Source organism: Myiozetetes cayanensis, unplaced genomic scaffold (assembly GCF_022539395.1).
Source record: "Myiozetetes cayanensis isolate MyiCay16 unplaced genomic scaffold, myiCay2020 scf10, whole genome shotgun sequence".
Classification (NCBI taxonomy): domain Eukaryota; kingdom Metazoa; phylum Chordata; class Aves; order Passeriformes; family Tyrannidae; genus Myiozetetes; species Myiozetetes cayanensis.
The window spans coordinates 3,508,883-3,536,362 of NW_026086605.1; the positions used below are offsets into that span (position 1 = coordinate 3,508,883).

The following is a 27,480-nucleotide window of genomic DNA, read 5'->3' on the forward strand; positions in this document are numbered from 1 at the left end:
AGATATCACTCTGTTTCCCCATGTATTTATTTAACACCCCTGTGTGCCCTTGCCCTGCTGTCAGCTCTGGCCTTGCCTGAGTTTAGGGGTGGGACATTGAGTTTAGGAGTGGAACATTTTCTCTGTCCTCAAACACAAAGAATAAGGTGCTACTTGGCACTTAAATTTGCAGTTTGTTGTTAGATTTTTTTGGCATTTTGTTATTGTATTTTCAGCTGTGTCACAACTAAATGACAGCCAGAGTCAGGCTGGGGGGGGCAATGGGAGACAACCCCCACCAGGGTGTGATGTATCATGTCTGTCTGTATGTGAATATCACAAAATGTCCATTTTCCAGTGCAACCCATGGCTGGGAAGTCCTTCCTATTTCTAACACAGACACCTCGATGGAGGGTCCCAGCTGGGGGATTCGCCAACACATGCGCGTTTTTGGGACACCCCCTCCCAGCACCCATGGAGATGGCCAAGGGGGTGCAGCCAGACCCCTTCTGGGAGAGGAGAGGAGGAGACTCCTGCCCCATCAAACTCCAACCAGTGCCACAACCCGGCTGTCACATCCCCGAGGGGCAGCGGCGTCCCCAGCCCCCCTCGACCCCCGAGCACAGAGAGACGAGACACCGGCCGGGGCTTATTGAACCAGGAAGCTTTATTTACACAGTAAAAGTAACAAGCAATTTCCTGAGATTGAGCTGCTCTAGTGCAATCAAGTCATGGAGGGGGTGGGAACGTGCAGCCTCCTCGCCGGCCCGCGGAGGGGGCACCTCGGGCAGCCCCTCCCCGGGGACACGCGCGTCCCGCGGCGCTTGTGCAATTGCCAGCGAGACTTGGCTACTACAGGTCATAGCTTCAGAAGGCTTGGTTTTTCTTTTTTTTTTTTCCTTTTTTTTATTTTTCTCCTCATCCTTTTTTTTTTTTTTTTTTTAATTTGGCCATCTTCTTCTTCCGCTTTCTTGAAAACACCGAACTTGTACACGCCGTAAAGCACCGCTACAATCCTAGAACATCCTACTTCAGTCTGTTCGCCTGGGCAGCCAGGAGCTTTAAACAATGCACTTGAAACACAACTTTGTTGGCCAAACAGGCTATGCTAGAACGTGGAAAAATTACAATCTATTTTACAAACACTTCTTTTCGTCGTTTTGTTTTGTTTTTTAAATGTACTCTTTCATAGAACCAGCTCAAAGAGCTACATCTGCAAACACACAGCAAACTCCCATGTGCCTGCTAAGACTTTTTTGTATTAAAATCCTATTTTTTCCATCATGATTGCTGCTGACACAGCTTTGCTGTCATCCTAAAACAGTGGCTGCCCAGACTGGGTCACACCTTGGAAAAGCCATCGGGTCTCTTCACAATAATAAGCTCATTTTAGCCACCTAGCAAGGAATAACATCCTTTGCCTGCATATTACTTTAACATCACATTCTGGCAGCCGGCAGGGATTTGTCAGGGGGGAGTTGGAAGGTTACCAAAGCATCTGTGTAATAGGTGAAGTCCTTTACAAACCAAGAGCAGGACCCCCAGGTCCTGCTCTCCCACTGCGGGCGTAGGGGACGGATCTCCTGACGCCAGGGAGCAACACCACTTCTGACTTTACAATCAACAGGATGTCCCCTGAATCTGAGGCACATACTATATTATATTTAATATTTTTTAATACTTTATTTATATATATATTTATATATATATAAATCCACAAACGTTTTACCTCTACAGAGAGAGAGAGAGAAAAAAAAAAATTTAAAAAGTAAGGCTTTCTTAAACTGAGAATAAGTACATGAAATCATACAAACCCAACAAGAAATACCCAACAGAACATCACTGTGGCCTCAAAACTGTCGCTAACTGTAGTCTGTGCCTACGCCAACGTGCCCAGTATAAGGCCATGACTCATTGGAGAAGCGTTTTTAGTAAGGCAAACAGGTTGTGCTGTATGTAAACTGAATGCTACGGCTATGTCCAGTACAGCTGGATCGTGGTCCATCGGCCACCTCCCCACACTGGAGGGTTAGCGTGGCACCAGGAGCAGCCCTTGGAAAGAAAACAGAAGCCCTTAGGAGCTCCAGCCCCAGTGATGCACATGCGAGAGCCCACCCGGGGCTCTGTGGCAGCAGCCGGACACGGATTTGGGTGGGTTTGCCCTTTTTGGGCCAGCTGAGGAGGTGCCTGTGGCCAGCAGGAGCTGTGTGCCCCGAGACTGGGACGTGTCAGTGGTGGGGAGGATGGATGGAGCATCAGGAAGACTCAGAGCCAAGAACTGTGCTGTGGGGGTGACGCTGCAGGGGCACGGACAGAGGGGCAGCAACCTGGGAAAACACTGGCATGGCCGGACCCTCCCAAAATGTCTGAGACCAGCAGCGTCTTCCACAACAGGAGGGCTAAAAATTCACCCAGGATGTATTTTCTTCTAAGTGATGCATCAAGCAATGCTTTAAAAGAGCTGGAGGGCTCCCCAAAATGAAAAGACATCCCTGCCGTCCCCTCCTCAAATACCTGGGGCTGGTCCTGCTTGCCTGTGGGGATCCAAACCTCTGTGGTGCCAGGACAGGGATAACAGCCAATGGGTTCCACTGTGGTGGGAGATGCCACACATATCCCAAACCACTGCAGAAAAAAGTGCACTAACAACCAGAAATGGTGAATGAAACCTGTACCAGCAGCTCTCAGTCTTTCTGAGTTATGGACCCTCAAAGCACTGCCCACGAGGGTGCTGAACCCCATTGAAAATGTCATGTCTTCAATTGCTGTTGGTATCAATGATTCTTTTTCCTTTCTCGCTTTTGCAAAGCTCGGGAAGTGAACCCTGAGCTTGAAGGAACCTGCAGAGGATGCTGGAAGCCACTCGTACAGCCTCCCTAGAGCTTTAAACAAACAAACCAAAGAAAAAAACAAAGGGAGAAAAAAAAAATGTGTCCTTCTAAACCTGTTAGCAAGTGGACAGCTTATTTTTAGCAAAGAGAATTCATATTGTAAAAAACAGAATGGTCACCATTTTATCTGTGCTTAAAAAAAGGCACAGGAAGAGGAAAAGCTTTCAGTGCTGCTACCTGGATTTTCAGCCTTTTGCCAGCTGACTTTGTCAAGTAACCCCGCTGTGACGTGCCTCGGGCGCACAGCCCTTCACAGTAAAGCCAAAAAACGAGGGTGGCAGCCTTGCCCTGGGTAGCAAAGAGGGCACAGCTGCTGCTAAATGGGTAAACAGCCCAGCCCCAACAGGGTGATGGGAACCCAAGTGAGGGTGGCACCGAGCCTGAGTGGGGCTGTTTCCCAACAGGGTTGAGAGAGGGGGCTGGGAATTAAAAAAAAAAAATAGGGAAGAAAAGCATTTGGGCATTCCCGGGCAGCACCCGGCAAGCGCTGCTGCGGACACCGCCCCACGTGGGCCAGGGGTCCCTTTAATTCCTCATCAGGAAAACTAGAAAAAAAAAAAAAAAAAGACTTCACTTGTGATTTCCTTCTCACGGCACTGCCAGGGACACGGGGAGAGAGGGGTGCTGGGGCTGCACGGGATGTGGCAGGAGAAAAGGGGCCACAGCCACCCCAGCAGTGGCCACCAGCCAGTGCTCAGTTTGCAAATCTCAATATTCTGGTTTTCCCCCACTTTTTCAAGCCTCAGGGGTGGTGGTTTCTCCTTGTGCATCCCTTTCTGAACTAGCACAGGTGGGACCCAGGGGAGCACGGCCAGCTCCATCAGCTCCAACCCTGTCCTGGGAAAAGCCATTTACTCGCTCACGGCGAGACTTTGGCAATAATCCCTGTGCCTGGTTTTTCCTATCGGACAGGCACTTTCCTCCGACTTGGCTGATCTCTGGCTACAGTAGTTACAAAGAATTTCAAGATTTACACACGCATGCACACAAATTGCTCTAAATACCTGATGAAATTTTGGCAAAGCTGCTTTGTCCCCTCCAGCTGGCAGGAGGGGGAGCAGTGACAGGACCCCGCAAACCGCAGCGAGGAGCCCTCCAGTGCTCTGCTGGCAGCCCCCGACACCGGGGGGCGAGGCGACCCGCTCCCTCCTCAGTTGTTCTCGATCTGCTCGATGTCAAGCTCGCCGTCCAGCTGGAAGAGGCTCTCGGCGCCTGTCCCGCCGCTCCGCCAGGCCACCCTGTCCTCCTCCTTCGCGCCGCCCTCCTCCTCCTCCTCGCAGGAGAGGTCATCCCTGCTGGCGCGGGGGTCCTCGGGCTGCGGGCGCGGCGGTCCCGGCACGGGGGTGCAGGCGGGGGTCCTGCCCGGCATCACCTCCGGGGAGCGGCGGGATGCGCTCCAGCCCGGGGGGCCGGGGGCGCTGGGAGCCCTCCTCGGCCGCGGCGCTGAGGCAGGTAAGGCTGTTGAAAGTCTGGCGGTTCTGCAAAGGCAAGGGGAGAGAGGCGGCTGAGGCAGGTGTGGGCACAGGGGAACGGGGGTGGTCCTGGAGCTGGGCTGGGATAGAAGTTACACCAGGTGAGCTGAGAGTATTCCCGACCCCATCCCAAACCTGAGCCCTCTCATCCCAACAGAAAGCGAGAAGAGCAGCAGAAACACTCTCAGCCAGCTGGTCCCCAAAAGGTGAGCAGACACTGAAAAACCCCACACCTCCCCATCCACGGCAGCTCCTGCACCTCTCCTGTCCCTGCAACGGGTAACAGCATCAAAACCATGCCCAGTATGCTCTGGATCAGGACCGTCTCCACCCCACACATCTCCCGGCTGCGTGTTTAAGGCAGTACAGAGCTCGCCAAAAATAAATGAATATTAATAAATCCAAGGTACTTGTGCTGAGTTGCTACCATGAACCACACATTGCTGAGAGGCTTCGGGTGCTGCACTGCGTGACACACACGGTAACAGGAGTCACTGCAGGAGACAACACAGAGGCTGCTGTATCTAAAGAGAAGTTCCTGCTGCCCCAGGAGGAGCTGCCCACTGCCCAAGCTGGGGGAAGATTCATTTCACATGGCCTTCAGTCTATGAAACCTTCAAAAACCTGAAGGCCAGTGTGAAAAAATAGGCATTTGCCCTCTAAATACGCAACTTCAGTTTCCCACGTCATCCTTCTCATATTTTTAAAATCCCAGGCGTTCCTCTCCATGAGGTCTGTCTTCTGGGTGCTGGACATGCAACAGCTTCAAGCAGAGATCTACATGCTGTGGTTAATGGACAACTCTGTAATTGCCACTGGGGGAGGCCTGAGGACATAGGAGAAATATTTTCTAAGTACTTAAATTTGCAAGCATATTTCCAACAGTGATTTAGGCACTTGGAAAGCCTTGGAAAGCCTCCTGAAAGTCAATAGCCCTCTCAGAAGTGCAAATCCTTTCTACAAACAAAACTCTGGCACTTTTGGGAACGTTAGTTTTTCTCCTTCTTGACTGAGTTCATCTCCTGGTTCCATTGTTTCCCAGGGCTTGGTACTCAGGTGCCGACGTGCCGAGTTGCTCCAGGTGGGATAGAGCATCCTGAGAGGATGGGAGATACTCTACAGTGCTTCAGAGAGGGACATGAGGGATTCCTGTAGTGATGAATAATGGAGGATGCGGCCTGGAGGGCAACTAAAAAGGTCTGTGGTACATTCTTCCCATCCAAAGGAAAAGTATTTCCAAGCCTGGAATGTCTCAGAGAACAGCCACGAAGATACCTGACTTTCAGGGAAATTTTGCATTTTATGGGCCTTTGGCAAGACAATCAAGCCAACAGCCTCATTTTCCCTGCTCACATTCACATATGCTGCAGCCCAAGCCTTGAGTCATTCCAGGTACTATTTCTGCCTTCCCTGCAAGAGGATGGAAAACCCCTTCCCATCCTGGTGCTCCCAGCGCCGCGGTGGCTGCTGGTGGAGGAGGACCTGCCACATACAGGTCCCTGTGACACAGGTCTGACAGCTTGGAAAGCAAGTTTTTACAGGCACTGGCTGCCACAAAATCCCTCACCTTACCTTCCCAGCAGCTGGGTCAGAAGAGTCCCAGCCAGGATGGTGATCACCAAGCCAGCATTCCGTGAGCTGGTTGTGGAGCCGCGGTGGATCAGCCACCGACGCCAATGCGGCGCCTGTTCTCAGCCCATCAGGAGTTCTTTGCTCATTTTTTTATTTATTGGGTGAATTTAGCACGTGCTGAAGTGCTGAGCTGGCAAAGCTGGGCGGTCAAACCCTCATAGGCCAAGGAGCAGGTTTGGTGGCACAATGCAGCACTTGTTCCCCGTGGCCAGGCAGCCCTGGGCCCCCTCCGAGCCTCCCCACAACCTTGGCCTTCACTGCCAGACAGAAAGGGGTAGCGTGCACCTCAAATGCTGTTGGTCTCAGGGAAACCAAGGGAATCCAGATACCCTCCTGGATCTGACACAGGCGGCTTTTGGGAGATTTCTGGCCATCCTGACTTCACCCAGCGAGCATCTGTACTGCACCTTACACCCAAACCCCCTTGCCAACCACAATGACCCATTTTTGATCACTTGAGGTGCTGGCTTTTCTTCCCCCGGCTCTCCCCAAAGCTGCTGCAATCCAGCATGCTGGGCAATCCCTCAGGGAGAGGGAAAAAAATGAGATATTTCTTATGCAAGGACCTGAAAAATCAAAATACAAATAACAAATGCTTGGCCTCTGGAATGAGCTGCAGGGTGTTCCAGAGCAACAAGGCCCTTCTTGCATGCTGGTGACCAAACTCTGGCTATGTCTCCATCTCACAGGGTCTTGTGATGCTCCACGCTGTGCAGGGACCAAGGCTACAATCTGGGAGGGCTGCAGGAGCCGACTCACCCCCCATATCCCTCCTTTTCCACAGGTTTTCCCTACCTTTGAGCATGTGTCTCCATCAGGGACCGAGGCTGGAGGCTGCAGCTCTGACAGCAAGCAAGCTGAAGAAATCCCTAACATTCCTTCATGTAACTCTTCCCTTGGTAAAATAGCCAGCTGTGAGCTTTTCCCTGGAACACATCCCTGCAAACACAGTGGATCTACCAGAGTCAATACCAGCAGGACTGTGATCCCCGTGGTGATCACGGCTATTGCTCAAACACCTTTTTTCTCTTCCACCCTGCCAGGTGATTGCCGCAATTTTCCAGGGAAAGGTGTAACGCTCCGAGCTGCCAGCACCACCAGCCCTACCTCCCAAGCTGTCAGCACCTCCTGTTAGCTCACTGGGCTACGGTTGCTTCAGAAAGCTGAAAATAACCCGGTGCCAGAAGGGAAGGGGCGAAGCGGGCGGCGAGCGGTGCTGCTCCATGCGGGAATGATGTGCCTCTGCCAGCCCTCCCGAGCCAGCAAAGTCCCCTCCACTGGGGGATTCTCCGCCTGGCTCAAGTTTAAATCACTCTCCGAGGCAAACTTCTCCTGTAAAACACTTTCAGGCTGCGTTGTTATCTTTATATCATTATATATAAATGCTTTGGTCGTTTGCATCACAGTAAATCCTACCTGGCATTTTGCCAGGGAAAGCGCTCATCTGTGCTGCCAAGGAGGAGGGTCAGGTGCTGGAGACTGGAAAATGAGACTGGAAAATGGGTTTCCTTTGGTTTTGAAGCTCTGTAGAGCTTCGTAATAGCAGCCGATGTGATTCAGGCCATGCACACACACACACACATCACTCGAGTTCAGTGCTCTCCACTGCTCTTAAGGCACCCACAGTCTTCTCCAACTTCATCCCCAGGCTGGTTTCCCAGTGAATGGGAAGGGGAGGGAGATGGGGAGGGAGTAGCAGCAGGAATGGCTCAGCCTTGAGGCTCCAATAACAAACTCTCCCTTTATAACCAAAAAGCATCTCAGCAGTTTTGCCAATGGGTCCAGGCTGCAGCACAGGCACTGGGACTGTGCTCTGGCCAAGCACATCACCAGCTCAGTGAAGCCCCAGAGAGGTCTCACCAGCACCTCCCTTGCTGCATTTTGGACTCCTCAAAAAGAGGGAGACACAGCCACCTTCCCCCCAGGAGCACTGGTGACCGCTGCCACGTGCAGCTTCCAAGATCAACATTGCCATCGGGACGAGGTCGGGGGTCTTACACATACCCTGTCCTCCCACAGAAGGAGCCTCTGACTGATGAAGTGTTGGGAAAGAAATGGCTGAAATACCTGAGGGAGGAAAACACAGGAGGCACTGATGGGGTGTGTGAAAAGGAAACGGAGCCCTGGTGCCTGGTGCAGAGCAGAGCAGGGTTATACGTGGTGTTGCCATGTCAGGGAGCTCAAACTTGTTTTATTTATTTTATTTTTAAAATTTTATCTATGGAGGCATTGAGTAATTCATAGGCACCTTCCTTCATCAGGCTGAGGTGCTGCAGAGCGTGCCTGCAGCAGCATCCCCAGTACAGAGGGGATGGCTCCCTGCCCTGCTCCCGGTGGGTACCACAATCCTGCCCTCGTTTTCTGTATCTGCCTTCTCAGCTCTTCCCTTCTCATCCACTAAAGAGCAATATTTACTCGGCTCCAGTCCTCATTTTGAAATAACAGGCACCAGTGCTTACTTGGTGCATTGAAAGTCCAGGGCTTTTAGCAGATAACTTTGCTTTTATTCTGTTTGATGTGAAAAACAGTTTTCATGAGCAGGCTCTGAAATATCTATTATCCTACCAAGTCACTTCACACCCCAGTATTAAACAAACAAACAAACAAAAAGAACAAGAAGGAGGCTTTAAGTCATTAGTATTGACACTGCCTTTGGAACCTCTGGAGGTAATTTGGTTTTCCTCATGGATTTGATCTTGTCTTTGGAGATCTGTAGCTGCCCTCCCTGACAGTGAGGATGTTCAGGAAGATTCCAGAAGTGCAAAAGAAAAAGCTGTTATATGACCCACCAATAGGAATCCCTCTGGTGCTACAGAGCCCCAGGGAGATATTGGAGAGATGAATCCCACAAATCTGGAGAAATACAGCAGGCACAGCAACGCATGGAACCAGAGAGCAGGGAACACTCCAAGGCTCAACTGTCCCACCCATGTGCAACATCCCTCAGCATCCCACACGTGGGGACTCAGTCCCCGTGCAGCCTCCCAGCCCATTCCTATTCATAATAATAATTGGAGGAAATCCTCATTTCCTACCTAGAACAAACATTTTCCCTAACAGACACCGAACCCTTTGCTATGAGCTGGAGAAATCCATTTGCTCAGGCAGGTCATTAGGCAACCCCATGAGTGATCACTGTGTATTTATTTATTTCCAGGTTGCCCTTCCCAGCCTTTCACAGCCTCCCTGCCTTTTCCTCTGCATCCCAAGAGGCTGTGGCAGGGCATCCCTGGAGCACTGCAGGGCCCTCATGCAGACACACTTGATGCTGCTGAGAGCCCAGTGGGGACGGTGGTAGCGGGGTCAGGATGCTCTGCTGATGCTGCTGTTGCAATGCCATGGATTTAAGTGGAGTGGTTCTGGCTTGAGCAAGGGTGCCCCTGAACCTCGCTCATCCCCAGGGATGGCAAAACTTCAGGATTTGGAGTGACTCATCTTTGGGGAAATTCAGTGGTGTTGGTAGTTCGACTCATCCCAAGTTAGCATGAAATGTAACTAATACAAAATTTTTAACTTTTTAACCACACTTGTAGAGAACCTCAGCCCTATTCCATTTTTACACTATTTGCATAACGTTCAGCATAAAGTAATATTTCTATTATGCCATTGCAGTCTCACTTCAAGCCCTAAATTAAAAGACAAGACCTTATGAAAATCATAACCAAACTGTCACTGTTGCAGCAGCACCAAAGAGGGACTGTCAGCAAGTAAGGGGATGAAATCATGTTGTGCATGATCCTAAACCCAGAGTTTATGGAAAGGAGATACTGCAGTGTAAACCTGGGACATCAAGCACGAGGCAGGAGGTGCAAGGGGGCACCTAATTAATCCCAAATAGTTCCTGCACCAGCATCGCCTCCCACAGCACACCCAGGGCAGGCTTAGCACTCAGGGACTGATTTCAGGTGATAGTGGCTGCCTGCTTTTCCCCAGGCATTAAATTAATGCAAGGTTGGATTAAAAATGTGAGGGGAATGAGGAATCTGGAGTCATGTACCTGTCCATGCTCCCAGGGCATCTGCACCCACTGCCACATCCAGGATCTGGTATCCTGCAAATCCAATGCAGATCAGAAATACACCTCACTCTTCTGACACAGCCTCCACTTTGGGCTGATTCTGAGCACCTTTCTCTTGAAAGGAAAAGTGAAGTGCCCTTATTTAATTATTTATTTATTTATTATGATTTATTCAGAACCTGAAATGCTTTGTGTTCCTGAGACGCCTTGATAAGAGTTTTGCAAGGCAAGGCAAGAGGTTCCCAAATAACTGCTCTGATCATCACTACTGGACTTTAGCACTGAAAATATATCTCAGGAGGTCACAGCCACAATTCCCTGTGCCCAAAAGAGCCTTTCCCACAACTGCACTGGGCTTAGCCATGGATCCAAAATCTGCACCCTGCATCCACATTTTTGGATGCCTCCAAAATCCTCTAGCAGAAGATGCGATCAGTGAAGCATCTTGGAGGGGAGAAAAACCCAACCACTACCTGCAAATCCTGCTGCCACCTCATCCACCTGAGCTTTGGGAGGGAGCAGCGAGCCTGGAAATCTCCTGGAGTGCTGGGTTTTGGGTGTTTGGTTTTTTTTAAAAAAACAGCATGAAAAATCACTTTTGGCTTTTTTGAGCCAAAATGCCACTTCTGAGCATGTCGACTCCTTCAAGGATGAGTCTCTGTGATTTCTAAAAGCTGTTGTTTCGGATCACGTAGTGTGTGAGCCCAGGGGCTGGAGGGTTAAAGAGCATGTGGTGAATCAGATGTGCATCCTCGGGACACAATTGGGTTTTGTCTGTGAGTGGGACAGACACTGTCAAGCTTTGTTTGTGTTCCCAGCCCCGTCCTCCCACGTGAGAGCGAACAACAGTGCAACACCCAAGCCCACATCCTTGGACCTCATGGTGGACAGAACTGGGAGCAGGGGATGCAGCCAGGAGCAGGGGATGGAGTTGGAAGCAGGTGATTGAGACAGGAGCAGGAATGGGATGGAACTGGGAGAGACCTTAGAGCACCTTTTACTATCTAAATGGGCTACAAGAGAGCAGGAAAGGGACTTTTGACAAGGGCATGGAGTGACAGGACAAGGGAGAATGGCTGGGAGTAGGGCAAGATGGGATATTAGGTGGAAATTATGAGAGTGGTGAGGCCCTGGCACAGGTTGCCCAGGGAGACAGTGGATGCCCCATCCCTGAAAGTGTCCAAGGCCAGGTTGGATGAGGCTTGAGGCAAACTGGTCTACTGGAAGGTGTCCCTGTCCATGGCAGGGCATGGAACTGGATCTTTAAGGTCAATTCCCACCCAAACCATTATGTGGTTCTATTTCAGCAACATGGGCTTACACCAGCAGCCACCTCAGCAAGTACAGACTAGTCTACACTCCCTCAATGGACACCAACTGAGACAAGGTTTGCTATACTTCAGTAACTGTGGAGAAATGTTGGTCAAAGGAATAGAGAGAGGAAAAACCCATCAACAGTTCGTGCCACTATCAAACATCATTATGAACTTCCAATACTGATTTGAAGTTTTTTCAGCTACTCGTGTATTTAAGTAAAAAGTACCAGGGCAATGAAAAGATGGCAGCATGTGCAACAGTCTGGTCAGAGTTAAAACCAGCCAGCCTTCAAGGTCCTCTCTGCACTCTGAACCAAGTCAGATCCTTTTGATCCTGAAACGAAGGCTTTTTCCCACCAGGCCACAAGCTGACCTTTGCAGACTCTCATTCCTGTTTACTTAAAAAACACTGGGGCTTGGAAGCTGGAATCTGTCTCAAAAGTTACATCAATAGCAAACTATTTCCTGGGATACGTCTGGAATTTAAAACCTCCAGTTTTTTGCCTATCACTACATTTGGCAATATTTGTCATCGGCTCAAGTGGGTGCTGACGCCGACAAAGACGACTGCTACCCCTCCTGCCCTGCCAGCAAGCCTGAAAGGTGCCAAGATTTAAACAAAAAGTCTTCTTAATGGAAAATGTAGAGAATTTTACCCCTCAAGGAAAGTGCTGGATGCTCAGAGGTCCCTTCTTCCATCCTGCAGTTTGAAACTTCTTCCCACTCAGTGTCAAGACCTCAAGCTTTGGGAATGTACGAGCTCCTTCGTGCACAGATCCTCTTGGAAACCATCATTATTCCTCAGTTTGGAAGGGAGAACAAGGTGGGGGCCAGGCAGGCTCCCAGCCTTTGTGAGCACTACACACTCCACTGTGTGTGGAGATCCTCTGGATCTCCAGCCCAGAGTGGAGCTGATTTTAATCCTGAAAATCACGAGTACCACACATCTTCATTTCAGGGGGATGCTCCTGTGATTCCTGGCGACTCCATCGGCACGTGCTCCCCGTAGGACAGTGAGGTCACCCGGGAATGGCACTGTCTGTCCATGGCAGCCAGTGAGTAACGAGAACAGTCCTGTTGTGCCCAGCACCCTTCCCACAGCAGGCGCCTGTCGGGCACAAAGTCTTCTCTATAACTCATCCTTATCAGGCACACCCAGTGCTTCATCCTCACCACTGGTATGCACTGCTGCCAGCACCCCTCATCCATCCATCCATCCATCCATCCATCCATCCATCCATCCCTCACAGCCCACCACAGGGAAGAAGTTATTTATGGTGAACTCATAACCATGGGATGCTCTCCATAACCCATGGAGATGCAAGGGAATTCTGTACTTTAATTGCCTTATTTATTCTATAGCAACTGCTTTCTGTTCCATATACTGTAAGACATTGTATAATACAGAGCTTCACAGAGGAGAAGTACTTTGCCAGTTGCCTGGGAGTTCTTGGTGTTCATGGGTACAACCTCTGTAAAAAATTAAACAGATACAGAGAAAACCCAGGAGGAAAAGACCAGTAGTACAGCATTTGTTATGAGATGTAACTCTTCAAATTGCAACTGCTTTGAGGGCTCACAGAGAAGCCAAACCATTGTAGTGCCATCAGAAATGGGGCACGAGGGCCATCCCCAAATCTTCATTTACTGCCAGGGTACAGATCCCAAGCAGGGCACTTACAGCTGGGAGGAAACAGGGCAATTACTGCCATGGGCAGGGACACCTTCCACTGGACCAGGTTGCTCCAAGCCCCGTCCAACCTGGCCTTGAACCCTAAATATATACATTCGTATATATATATAAAACCACAAACGATCCATCTGAAACCCACACCTGTAAAAAGCAGAGCCGCGCTTAGAACTGCGTTAACACAAATCAAAACCTCCCAGCGGCAATCACACCAAGATTTTAGGAGGCAGGAAGCAGAACAGGGAAGAGACGCGGCCGGGGATGATTCCAAACTCCCATTCCGGGCGGCCGCTGGATCGCCAGACATGTTGTGTCTCCCGTGCAGCTCCCGGGAGCCCGTGCGAAGGAACACAATCTGCTCAGCCAGCACACGCCAACATCAGGGCTGGCCCGTGGCTCGGCTTCCCGGAGATGACTCAGACAAGCCACCAAACCCAGTGTTCGCACTGCCACGAGGCAGTTTCAGCACACAGCACCCCAGACCCCAGGAAGTGTTGACAGGGAGATGTCACCAAGCGGCAGATGTGGAGGTGAGAGATATCAAGTCCCTTTGGAGACGAACTGCGCCAGATCATGGGAGAGGAAAAGCACAGGGGGGTCTCTCTGCTGCACAGCATCCCAGGCAGAGCTTGCTTTTATATTAGAAAATCCATTTTTCTTACCCAGCACACCCAGATGCTTCTCTCTGTGCTTTGCAAAGGCTGAAACCACCCATTCCTGCCAAAATCAGCTCAGCCAGAAGAACACGTGGGGTCTAAGCCACCTCCCATCACCTTTGAGACATTTTCTCATCTCTTGTACATTTCAGGTGCACCTCCATCAGGAAAAGAAAACCAGCTCTTTGGGAAACCTCCCAATTCATGGAAAAAACCTGATCCCAGCCATTTCTGATCCCAGCCTGCCGGTACAGATGCAGTCCCTGGAGCTGCAAGGTGGAGAGCACTGAGCCTAGGAAGGAGAGCTAGCTGTAAGGAGATTAATTAACACACTGTCAGGGCAGCTACCGGGATCTCGGAGGTGGGATGTTGTCCTCTTTGGGCTCGTGCTTTATGTGGAAAGAGGGAATAAAAGCTGAGGTTGGAAAGGAAGGCCAAGCCCTACACTGAAATAGGAGGATGGCTGGTGTCCTAGTGTTAAGGAGGTCATAGATGCCAGGCCAGGTGCCCAAACTCTCCTTGACTGGGGTGAAGAAGAGAAAACCAGCTTCTTCACGCCTCACCTGCCTCCAGACATGGGATAATTAAATGACACATCACCATCACCCACTCACCTGAGTGCGACCTGCCAGGTTCATACCCAGTTCGAAAGTGAAGAGGCACAAAGCAGAGTGTTGGCATGCATTTAAAAAGAGCAGAAGGATTGGTGTGGTGCTGTGGCTTTTAGAAATTGCTGCTATTTCAACGACAACCGTGTTCATGGTTTGGTTTCTGCCCAAAGTTGAAGCCTGCCTGGTTTGGTGCCACATGAGTAAGTAATAAGGGGATGGATGTGGGCTCACCTCCCCTCTCTGAGCTATGGGAATTGCAGACAGAAAAGACACAACCAGGATTCTGAGGAATTAAAGGCAATGTTTTCCCAACTATTTTCCCTCCCAGCTTAACTTTAACATTTAGGTCTCTTTCTTAATTAGCCCAGTTATGTGGCCATGTAATTGCTTCCAGGAGCGGCTCCCTTCCCTCCTGCCTGGCCTAAATATCCCTCCTGGTATGAAGAAAACATTTCTTTCAGGTCAAATTATTTTTATTTTGATTATGGTACGGGGTTTCAGGCCCATAAACACATGTGGTTACCAGCACAAGCAGAAAATTAACCAATCCCCTGCCAGACCCAGATGCTGATCCAGCACTGGGCACCCCGAGGCTCGGTCCCCACCTCTGCCTTTAGCACCCAGGGAACTCATGGCATGCCCTGTGCCTCAGTTTCCCTATCTGTAAAGAGAATGATCTGGACATTTTGGCTCTCCTTTGCTTTGGATCCTGAAGACCATTGCACACAAGGCATTTCTGCACCGTATAAAGCCAGACTTGAGGACATGTGCAGCCACGCAGACAACCTGCCATTATTTCAGCTCTTCCTCTGAAATCACCCAACTTTCCAGTCTCCTGGAGTGGACACATTAAAAGCAGCCTGGGAGGATCTCCAAACCTGTAGGGTTTTCTTAAGCACACTTATCCCTGTCTCCTGCAACCCACGAGGATTTAGTTGGTTTTCCCGGCATTCCTGTGCTGGGGAGGGCTCTGACCGTGCCCCACCAAAGGCAAGAATGCTCACCATGACTTGCCTCATCGTGCTCGTCCCTCTGTGCCAGTCCTCCCACGCCAGGAGCAGCCTGCCAGGGCTGCTTTCCACAGCCCAACAGGTCTGAAAACCCTGGCCCTTGCACAGCTCCCGGCTTTGCTTTCTTCCCTCTCTGCCCCAGCCCTGCTGCCCCAAACCCCAAACCCAGCAGCTCATCCGTGCCTTGGGGATTCATGCGCCGCCAGGGCAACCGAGCCTGGCTGGGTTTCCTCCCTGGGAACTGAGAATACTCTGTGGGACCTGCTTGGACTGGATCCCAGTGGTGGAGTTCCTTAGTGACACTGTTGTTGGTTGTTGGTTGTAGCAACCGCCGGGCATTCGGCACCGGCCACCCAGCCTGGATCAGCGGGAAAGGAGAGGGTGGGAGAGGGGGTGCCCACTGACACTGGGGGAGATGCTGCTCCAGGCAATCCCTTCCCTGTTCCTACAACACTCATCCCTTGCAGTGTGGAGCTTCCAGACCCTTTCCTCGTGGCATTGCTTCTTGCAGAGGATGAACCACCCCAACTCTGAGCAACGCCGAGTGCTCAGGCATTGCTTTCTCACTTTGGATGTTTTGATATATCCAAAGCGTGGAGGACAGTAGCCAGAGAAAACACAGCTATTCCTCAAGCTGAAGGTTTTCCAGGAACATGGACTGAGCTGCTTTTGGACGCACAAGTCATTAGATTTTTGTCATCCTTGGATCACCTACCCATGTCAGAGGCTGTCCAAATTATAAATGTGTGTCTGGGCCCAGAATCCACTGCAGGGAAAGGGAAGCTGCTCCTGATCGGCAGGATCTCCCTGACCAAGGCCTTTGTTTCCTAGCCAACAAACTTTCCCTCTGGACTGATGGGCTGGAGAAGCTGGCTTTGCCCCACAGTGACCTCAGAGGGCAGGGAAGGTCAGTGCCCAGCCAGAGTCTGGACACTTTCCTTCTTCCCTGTTCATACCAGAGAATCACAGAATGGTTTGGGTTGGAAGGGACATGAAAGATCATCTCATTCCACCCTGCTGCCATGGGCAGGGACAGCTTCCACTAGACCAGGTTGCTCCAAGCAGCATCCAACCTGGCCTTGAGCACTTCCAGGGAAATGAAATGACATCTGCCTGCTTGTAAGAGAGAATTAGGAGGGGACAGTTGTGCTATTCCACCCGGTGGCTAGTAAAATACAGTAACACTTGTAAGTGGTTTTTACTGCCCATCTAGCTTATTATCTAATAAAATAAGATTAGCATGTTAAATGTTGTTGCTGTGATTTATCAAAAGACAAGAGCAATCCTTGTGTTATCCCCCTGCTACGACCCAAATACAGGACTCCCTTGCCCTTTTTATCCTCTAAGCTGCTCTGGAGTAGGAAAAGCTGATCTCTTCCTCCAATACCACTGCACTCCTTCAAACACCCTCTGCTCTGCCAGGCACGAAAGACCATAAAATACCATGTTCTTGAAAGACCATAAACCATCATGTTCTTGTAAGGAGAAAATGCACACACAGCAATGGATGTCGCCCACCGGGTATTTCCCAGCTGTTTCTCCATCCCACCTGCTGAATTGCTCCCAGCAGTTTTCCTGCAAACAACAAGGGGATGCCTTGCACCAGGCAGGCTTTGCTGGCCCTACAAAAAAAGCATCAGGGCAGATGATCCCATCACAGCTGACTCTGGCATAAAGCACAGAAGGCAACCACATCAAACTGAAACCGTGAGGGAAGTTTTCTGGCCAGCAGAAGGTGACAGCTCACCCTGGGAGCTGGCCAGGGTGCCCCCTGCTCCCACAGTGGGAGCCCTGGGGTTTTCACACCCCTGTTATCTCCATCCCACACAGAGCTGGTGTGGTATCACTGACTTCACAACTATAAATTACCAATGTGGGAAATGTCAAGTCATAAAAACTGCAGGAAAAGAAACCTTATGAGTGTGAAATGGAAACGTTGCTCGTGCTGTCCTTCGATGCAGCCTCTTGCTCTGTCTCTCAGTAGAGCCCAGTCATTTGGTCCTGCAGGGAGAAGACCCAGGAGCAAAACGCTCCCTGATTTGTGCTTCAGATCTGTTATCTGGCTCTGCATGGCAGATTGAAGAGGGAGGTTGTGCACTGTGTTTGCAACTGAAAATGAAACGTGATAACATCTGCAGAGTGGAAAATTACAGAGGCTAGGAGCGAGTAAAGCCCGTAGCAGTAAGAATTCAGCTCCTGACAGAGCCAGGGCTGGGTGCCTAGGGGTGCTGCCTTCATCTCGCCATGGCAGGCCCAGGACTCCTCTCACCTGAACTCAAAACTGTGGGGTTTAACATATTCCTGCTTGAAACCTGTGCTGGGAGGAAACAACGACATGGTGGACTCGGCGTGCAAAAATCGGAGTAGAACAGAAACGCAGGAAAGAAGTCCCTTTGGAAGGGAAGGGGTATTCTGCTTGGACAGAAGGATGTGCTTCCCTGTAACTCCTGTGTTACTCTGCGTGCCACAGGCCCACCTCAGAGGATGCTAAAAGCTCTTTAGCAAAGCAGAGAACAGCTCTTTACATCCCCTCGCTGCTGAGCCCCCTGGCAGGGACGGCCCCGCCGCCTCTTACCTGGGTCATCTTGGCCAGGTCCAGCGAGGGCCGTTGCTCCTGGACCTCCTCCGGTCTCCGCCGCTTGACTCCCACCTTTTTGTCGTTGAGGACGCAGGGCTGGGAGCGGCTCCGGGAGAGCCCCCCGGCGCGGCGGCCCAGCTCGGGCGTGGAGGCGGGCGTGCTGCTGGCCGAGGGCACGCCGTACTCCGAGCAGGAGAAGCGCTCGTGCGAGCAGGACAGGGACCTCTGAATGTCCACCCGCTCGCGCCCGCAGCCGGCAGCCGCCTTCCTGGGCTGGCCCCCCAGCCGGGTGGGCTGCTCGGCGCAGAGCGGGTTGGAGCGCGAGGGCAGGCTGAAGCTGGAGCTCCTCTGCATGGTGGCGGAGCCGTTGGAGTAGCGCTGCACGCTGCCCCCGCTGTAGCACCTGCGCTTCTCCACCGGCGTCCACACCTTCGAGCCCAGCGGTCTCCACGAGGTCCCGCAGCCCGACATCTCGTCGGAGAAGGAGAGCGAGCGGCACTGGCGCTTGCTGGGGGGGGCCGAGGCGTTGCCGTGGGGGTCGCTGAGGCTCAGGTCCTTGATCAGGTTGGTGACGGAGCAGGTGGTGGCCGCCTCCCTCGGCCAGCGCGGGCCCTCCTCGCCCTTGTCCGACAAGCAGTCCCAGATGCTGGCGCCCGGCTGCTCGAGCTGGAGTGGACACTTCCTGCTGAGATCTCTCCATCTGTCATTTTCTGGTTCAGAAAGGAGAAAAAACCAAAACAAAAAAAAAACAAACCAGAAAAACAAACAACACACACGCACAGGCATTAGCGTTAATTAATTCTGCGTTTCGCTTTTCTATGTCCATAAACAAAAGAGTAGCATATGGGACGTTTTCCAGTACAAATTAATTAACTCTTGGAATATGGTTTTCCGAACTGCCAGCAGAGCGGCTTGTACGGCGTAGGTGGAGAGAGAGACAAAGTGACAATCTCAGCAGGAGCAAAACTGCTAGAAGAAGATAAAAACATGGCTTTGGATATTCCAGATGGCACTGGTTAAGGGGAATTCAGCAGTATAAAACGGTGTGGCCATGGGTTACCTCTGTGCTAAATCATGTCTCAGATGTGGGCGGTTTGTCCTGGGTTCCACAACCAATAACTGCCTGAAAGGCTCACAAAAACTGGAAGTGAAGAGTACAAATCTGGGGCAAGACGGACCCCGGGGGACAAAACACGAGAAAGGAGACAAGAGAGGGGTTGAGATGGTCCTAATGGAAAAGGGGGTGTCCCACTGAGCACCGATCTGCCTATCTGCCTGGCTTAGCACAGAAACCCCAACAAGGTCACCAGAGCCTACGGGAAACCAAAAGCCACCCCAACACCCATCGGGCTGTCCTGCTCTCAGCCACTGCTAAATCAGCATTGCTCCAGTGAAACCAACTTATCCCCACCAAGGCTCTGAGCATCTCTCCCAAACTGAGCCCAAGATAGTGTCAAACTTCTACTCTTCTGCTGCAACCTCGGTTTAGCATCCCTTTGGGGTTGCCTTAAAGATCCCAGGTGTACCTAGCACAGCCAGTTGTTCACATTTCTCTAAGAAACATAAGGCTGAGCATTTATTTAAATAAACAAACTGCTTAATAGGTTCACCATTTAAAAAACCCCAAACACTTATTTTATTCCTCTCTTACATAGACTTATTTATTTATTCCTCTCTACTTCGTTCATCTTATTTACAGGGGAATTTGTTCCTCATGCAAATTTGGCTTTAGTAAAATCTTTCAATGCAGCACAGCAAAAGATGGTGGTGATCTGTTGCATGGTTTCAGGGTCAGCATAAAGATACTCCTTTTATCAGGTGGGTTTTGCAGTGCCTGGGTAAAGCTCCAAGAAACCTGGACCTCCAAAGTCTGCAGGCTGAGATGTATAGGGCTGCAGGCAGCTCCATGGAGGAAGACTGCAAACCTGGTTACAGCTGTATTCAGAAATCATAGAATCATAGAATAAAATCATGGAAACACCAGAATTGTTTAGGTTGGAAAAGCTCTCCGAGGTCATTGAGTCCAACCATTCCCCCATCACTGCCAAGCCCACCACTAACCCATGGCCCCAAATGCCACATCTGCATAGCTTTTAAATCCCTCCAGGGACAGGGACTCCACCAATGCCCTGGACAACCCTAATATCCAGTCTATACCTCCCTTGGTGCAACCTGAGGGTGTTTCCTCTTGTTCTGTTTACTTGCTACCTGTTAGAAGAGACTGACCTCCACCTGGCTACCCCCTCATTTCAGTTAATTATTGAGAGTGAGAAGCTCCCCCCTGAACCTTCTTTTCTTCAGGCTGAGCCCTCACAGCTCCCTCAGCCGCTCCTGGTGCTCCAGACCCTTCCCCAGCTTCCCGCCAATGACCACGTCAGAAGAGAGGATTGAGGGTGACGATCTCATTCCCACACACATCCCCCTGACAACAAAAGAGGAAAGCAAAGCACCACCAAGGCCGGGCTGCCCTGCACGGGCCGCGCAGGCGGACGGGGCTCTCTGCAGATACGCCACTGCCGCTCAACAGGAAAGCCGTGGTAGGACAACCCCGCCGGCTGCTGCAGTGGAAAAAAGTCATCACCCAACAGACTTTCACTGGTGCCTGTTTTTGTCGTCGGCTGCTGCAAACAGAGGCCAACCGTGCCAGCCAACCAACCGTCGCTGCCAGGTTTCGCATGATCGTATCTAAGCCATGCAATCTTTTTGGGGGGTTTTTGGGTATTTCCACTCGGGCAACTGAAGGATGAATTCAAAGCCCTACCCAGCCCGCAGCCGCAGGTACCAGCCTGATAGGGAAGGCGCAGCGGTAGAGAGGGCTGTCAACAAAGGTTTCAAGTCAGGAGGTCAGATTTGGGGCCCCTTCCACCACTCTTGGCCAACTTTCCCATTTCTCCCTGCCTCCAGCTCCAGCCACAAACAGCCTGGCTCTGCCCGCAGTAACCGCATGGCATTTCAACTGCTGCTCTCCTCATTTTAATAAACACAATGAAAAGTGAGAAATGTGTGCTAAACAACTTCATCTATGTTTAGATCTTTATTATTTTTCCTCTGTATTATGCTGCCAGCTGAGAGGTTTCTTAGGTCAGGTCAGCAGACAAAAGAAACAGAAATAGAAGCCGATTTTTCATGGCAAGCTGCCACGATCCTCTGGCCGGAGACTGTACAAAGGGCCTTGGTGAGGAGGATACGGGACACCTTCCTCTTTCACCCCTGCTTCAGCACAAACAGCTATAAATCTTCCAAACCTTGCAAAGAAAATGGTAATAGCACCGCTATCCCCAGCCCCAGCTTGGGGTTAATTTGCTTTTCCCCTTGCACCATGAGAGTTTGCACAGCCTGACCCCCCCCCCCCAATCCCCTGAACATCACTGACCAGTCCCAAAGTAGCAGATATTCCAGAAAATGGGTTTTCAGTGCAAACAGAAAGCAGGTTTCACTGAAACAGTTTGAAAATGGGGTAATCTAAAGGTTGAAGGTGTAATTAAAGAACTCTGGAAAGCCTTATTGAGGAAAAGTGGTTGGTTTTCTGCTCAAACTTTTAAGAGTAAGATTCCCATCCTGGCCAAGCTGATAACAGTAATTGCACTGGAGTCGTTAATTCTACTGCAGTTCAACATGTATTAATTGTCTTTAATTACAAACCTCAGCCTGGTTTACCCTGAGGCACTAATTTGTTCCAGGATAAAACCCACCATAAGAACCCCTTGATTTGCAAGTGAGATGTTTCGCTGGGAAACCCTCCTTCGCCTATTGGAAAATGACGGGGCAGGCAGAGCACAGCATGAGTGCGGCTCGAGGGGCTGTCCCCCTGCTTAAACAGGTCCTCCTTGGCTGTTAGTGTCCTTGGATGAAACAGCACCTCCCCCTCTGTATTTTTACTTAAAACTGCAAAAATAAACACTAACACCTCAGCAACATCCCCCTGTTCTCTCGTGCAGCCTTCACTGCAACAAACGAACCCAGGCAGTCCGGGGCACGGGGCACCCGTGGGCTCCAGCCACACCCCAAAAATCAAGGAGATGGGTGTTGTCCTCCACACTGAGCTTTGCACAGCCCCACAGAGAGCAGGATCCATCCTCAGAGCATCACAGCCAGGCTCCCAAATGCCGAGCTCCAGGTTTTTGCAGGAGCAGCGCAGGGACACGTCAGGCACTTTGCAGCTCCAGGACGGCCCCAGGCTTTTTAAATGCTCCTCTGGTGACACCGAGTAAGTTTTAATGACCACTCTCATAACCACGGAGAAGGGTGTAAAACCAAAACGCTGACACAACTTTAACTACAGCCACACAAATGTGCTGCTATAATATTTTTACAGTTCTTTTTTATACATAATGCATGATCCTTCTGCTCAAGTCTCCTCTACGTTCTTTTCCCGTGAAATAATTTACATTAATACATAATTTATTACGGCAACTTGTAAAGCAATTAGGGGTTTCAATCAATTTTTCTTATCCTTTTTGGCAGATAAATTCTGTTTGGATCCTAACCCAAACATTTCTCTCCACACAGGTGTGCATCCAATTCCCTTTTCTTTCACATGTTGTTCAAGTTGGATTTCGGTCTCACAGTCCCCCATGCACAGGGGGAAAGGCAGCCTGCATTTTCCACTGCCCCCTGTTTATGTTCAGGAGATAATTTCTAAATGTGGAACACATTTAATGGCTGTAATTAGTTGATGGCAGTGTCATAGAGCATTCCCAGCGCAAAAATAAGAGGAAAATATGATGCACAGACTGTGCTTCAATGGGAAATGAAAACAACGGCCCCAAAATCTACTCTGGAGAATAAACACACCTGTGGGCTGCAGGTTGCTGGTGCCAACAGCCTGCACTGGGGAGGGAAATTCCCCACCTCGATGGCAAAACGTGCCCTGTTCTTCAATGTGATCCTCTGGTGAGGTCTCCCTGCTCCAGCTACACCTCACCAGAATTCCTTGTGTGGCTTATTCTCTTTGTGTGTTGCCTGTGCTTGAATGTGCATCAAGATGCTGCTCTGCACTGAAGGTCTTTTCCGAAAAAAAAAGTACCCCAAAATTCCAGGAAAGCCTGGTTCAGCGACAGGAGACACGCAAGCCCAGCGAGTGCTTTCATGATGCAACCAAGGGGCATCATCTCCATGACGGGGTTCAAAGGTAGGAGTTGATCTTGGGGGTCTTTTCCAGCCTTAATTATTCTAGGAGTTGGCTTTCCTCCTCCTCCTCCTGCTCCTCCTCCTCCCTTTTACAACCAGGGCTGTTCATGGGATGCCAGGCCAGGACTCTGATCCTGCAGCCACAGAGACTGCATGAGCAAGCACCTTGTCACAGCCTTAATAAAACCCTGCCTGCAGCTCAGCTCAAAGATAATTTCTTGCTTACACAGAAAACAGGAGGCCACAGCTGTCAGCACACACCCACTGAGCTTCCCTTGCAAGTCCAGGTTGGACAGGGCTTGGAGCCACCTGGTCTAGTGGAAGGTGTCCCTGCCCGTGGCAGAGGGGGTGGGATTAGATGGTCTTTAATGTCCCTTCCAAACCATTTGCCCAAAGACAGAAAAATTTCACTCTAAGATGTTAAAAATAGTAGAATCTCAGAATGGTTTGTGTTGGAAGGGACCTTCAAGACCAACCAGTTCCACCCCCTGCCGCAGACAGGGACACCTCCCACTAGCCCAGGTTGCTCCAAGCCCCGTCCAACTTGGCCTCGAACACTTCCAGGGATGGGGCAGCCACAGCTTCTCTGGGCAACCTGTGCCAGGGCCTCCCCACACGAATGCCCCAGCTTTCTGATGTGTCACCTTCTTTCTCCAGCACAGTCACTGATACATTCACTGTGAACATGCAATGCAGACTGCTGGGGAAGGGAAGGAGAAACAGGACAATTCTTATACTCCCAGGTGTTTCAAGGACCCATCAAGGAGAAGGGAAAAGGGAAATTATTGAATTTATACTTTTAGGCATTTCACCTTCAATGTTCCTCCAGGCATAGGACTATATAAAGACAAGCCAATCTTTTTAGTAATTACTTCATCACACTGGCAGGGCTATTTCTTATAAATCCTAAAAATCAGAAGATTATTTAGGTCACCTTGAGAAGTGGATCTAACATTGCATCACCCAACACCAAGTCTTTAATAATGTTTACTCAATACACAGACTTCTATTACAACCCATAATCCATTTTCAAATTCTTGTGGTGTTTAGTACCTTACGAGGGAACTCTAGGGTTTGGATGATGCCCTCCCTGGCAGAGCATGGGCTTCCCTCTGCCCTGCTGCCCCCTGGTCACCAGGACCAGACATGAGCTGCCTTCCTGCCAAAGCTGTCCTCACCCCAAAAGCACCAGGAAGACCCTGTTCTAAGATCTTCAGCCTCTTCTGGTTAAAACCCCAGAATATTCAGCCAACTTCCCTCCAAACCCCCAGCATCTTACATGAGAATATGATTCTTGGCCTCCCATTGGCTGTGCTACCAGTCCAAACTTCACTGTGTTTATTTATCTCAGTGCTTTCCACAGACAGGGACTTGGCCCTTTGGCCTGAAATATTGCCCCAGTTTTGCATTTGGTGCTGTAATAACCACGGGGCTTATTTAAGAAGTCAAACAAGTTTGGAGACATCAAGAACACTCAGGAGAGATGCCTGAAATTAAACCCAAGCCAACCAATGGCCTTTCATGCTGGGGAGAAACGGGCTCCTCTTGACTGGGCATGGTGAAGACAACTACAGGGCACGCTGAGGTCAAGGAGGTGACATTCGGTTCCCTCAGAAAGAGCATGATTTGGCAGGCACAGAAGACCATCACAGCACCAGGAGGATGCAGAAGGCTTTGTAGAAGCTCTTAGAGACAAACTGCTTTTCAATTAGGCAGGGACTCAACATATCTGTTGAAGGGCCTGCCAGTGCCACAGCACAAGACAAAACCATCTGATTTGGGTTCTTTGTTCCTCATTCACGTTTGACAGGCGGGAGAAAGGGAACAGGCTGTCTCTACCCCTTCTTGACTTTGAAGCTTGCGATTTTTATCTGAAAAAAATACCCAAATGCTCTCCATCTCCTCTGCTCCCCCAGTCGACTGGAGGAGAGCTTGGGAGGCATCTGCTGTCAGTGCATGTGCCCGGCTCTCATTAACGCTAATGAGAGTTGTGTCCACGAAGAGAAGGGGCAGCCTCTTTGTCAAGTATTGGCTTTCACAGCAAGTAGCTTGGCTCAAACCTGACCTACAATTTTAACTGGGTTTTGAGGCTTCGCCCAGTGTCTGGCTCCCCTGCTACGAACGCCAAAGAGCAAAACCCAACAGCACATCCTCTGGCACTATGAGTTTTTCAGGATCATCAACCAAGGCACAAATCCTCCATCAATTTTGGTGGCTGTTCAGCATAAAAATTGATAGGAAGCTCGACATAAAAGGCATCAAACATCCTGTGTGTGGTTACTGCCAACAATAAAAGTAAGACATTTTCCTTTACTGTTTGGGGTCTGTCCAAACACTTCGTGCCAAGTGGTAGAACATTTTGGTGATAATACTGTTATTTGTTACTTGCATCGTGCAAACATTCAAGAGCCGCGGTCATGGGCTGGGTACTCAAACCCAACCTCAGACCCCAAATGTTTATAATCTCTCTGCATGAGTTACTCTAAAAATAAGCAGATATATCAAAAGGGAGGGGAAAGGAGAGGAGCAACTAACTCCCTCGGCAGTGGCAACAGGGCACCTCTGGGGAACAGAGTGGCACAGGCCTGATGGCCACCACTAGTGGGTGGTGGGGTGGGTGCCCTTCTGTCCCCACTATGTGGGACAGGATGCCCACCCCAGAGTTTGCAGGAGTGTGCTTTTTGGGGACATCCATCTAGTCAGGACATCTTCCCACCCATGGCGGTGAGGAAGCGGGAGCGGAGGTGGAGTAAATACAGACAGAAGTTTCTGTTACTTACCCATCACGCCACAAGAGAAGAGGGTAGGTCCTTGACTCATCTTTGGAGTGTGCTGCAAACAACCAGAAAAACTATTCACTTCTCGCAGACTCGACCTGGGCACCAGAAACCTCCCTGCCTCGGCAAAGCGGAGAGGAGAGCCTTGGGCGCCTGACACGGCCTGGCTTTGACTGGGACCAGGGGACAGACCCAGTCACCCTCCCTCAACAAAATCAGACTTAATTAATGCAGAGTCGTTGTCAAGGCCTTAGCTTGCAGATCATGGGTCCTGCAGTTAGTCCTTACCCAGGGGAATAGCTGCAGAGAGGTTCCCATTCCCAGGACCCAAAACACCGAGAAGCGGGAGCTGCAGTCTGGGAGTAATTCTGGATTGGGCAAGAGAGCAGCAGCAGTGGTATCTGAACCACATCCAAGCCCATTAAGGCCCCCCTGTCCAGGTACAAAGCAGCCATTTAATTTTTTTTTAAACATATAATGTGTTTGTAAGGCAAGGTGCTCTCAACTCAGCATTTCTGGGGAGTCTGCACTTGGATTGTGCTGATTTGCACTAAAAATAGGGAAAAGTGCCACTACGTGGATACAAAATAATCCCAGTTGCTTTTTACACCCTTTTTTTTTTCCCCAAGAATTTTCCTCTTGACAGCATAAGAGACACCATCAGACTTCTAAAAATGAGCATGGGTGGTTTTACATATAATAAATCAATATGTCATCTGCAGCTGCGTGCCATTTCAGCTATGCCTGAAAAAACACACTTTCACAATAATTGTTCTTTTATTATCCCTAAAAATATCCATATTCTGGCTTCTGAAGTGTCTATCCTGGCAACACCATCCCATCTGACCAAGGCTTTACATCATCAGAGGGAAGCACCAGCACGGCCTCCACGCTCATCTGCACTGCCATAATTGTGTTTTACCTGGCATTAGGCCACTGCATTCACACCTCCTCTCCTGATCCATGTTTTACACGCTGCCTACTCACATAACCATGGAATCACAGGATGGAAGGGAGCTTAAAGACCATCTAGTTCCAACCTCCTGCCATGGGCAGGGACACCTTCCACTAGCCCAGGGTGCTCCAAGCCCCATCCAACCTGGCCTTGGACACTTCCAGGGATGGGGCAGCCACAGCTTCTCTGGGCAACCTGTGCCACTGTCTCCAGTGCATGATGAGGATGATGATGATGATAATAATAATAATAATAATAATAGTATACCAAACGATGGCACCTGCCTGTACAGAGCAATCCAATAAAGGATCCCACTTCATATACAGAATGTTGTAAATACTGAATAGAGAGGGATGTGGAGGCAGAAAGCAACTATGGGGTGTTAGATGTGGTGAAGGTAAGTAACAGTCAGTCACCTTCTTTGGAGCACACGCCATTTTTCTAGGTGAAGTAAGATATCTCCATCTGCCGAGCCCCACTTTATGAAGTGGTAGGTAGAATTAATCAGGAGGCAGAGAGGACAGGCAGCTGTCTCCAAAGAGTGGCCAAAGTGGAGCAAAGATGGAAGGGGGACAAGTCCCAGAGAAGGCAGTGGCTGTGCCAGAGCACATCTGTGTGCCAGCCCCAGGGATCAGCCACTGCCTGCAAATGCAGAGGAGGGAGAGGAATAGGACATATGTCCCATATTGAGTATAATTACCATTTGGTAAGGATTTTGTCCTTATACCAAATCGGGAACTGAGCCAAACAAGCCCATTGGCTGCT

The 27,480-nt window shown here is 50.2% G+C and overlaps 1 protein-coding gene across 1 annotated transcript in view; it reads right to left on the minus strand.

Moving 5' to 3' along the window:
• Window positions 1-859: 859 nt before the first annotated feature.
• The window catches only part of FAM53B (family with sequence similarity 53 member B), a 39,360-nt gene continuing 12,739 nt past the window's right edge, over window positions 860-27,480 (minus strand). The window contains 4 exon segments of the mRNA XM_050305370.1: window positions 860-4,248; window positions 4,250-4,348; window positions 17,851-18,563; window positions 25,764-25,815. Coding sequence (XP_050161327.1) covers window positions 4,021-4,248; window positions 4,250-4,348; window positions 17,851-18,563; window positions 25,764-25,815 — 1,092 coding nt within the window. The 3' untranslated portion in view covers window positions 860-4,020.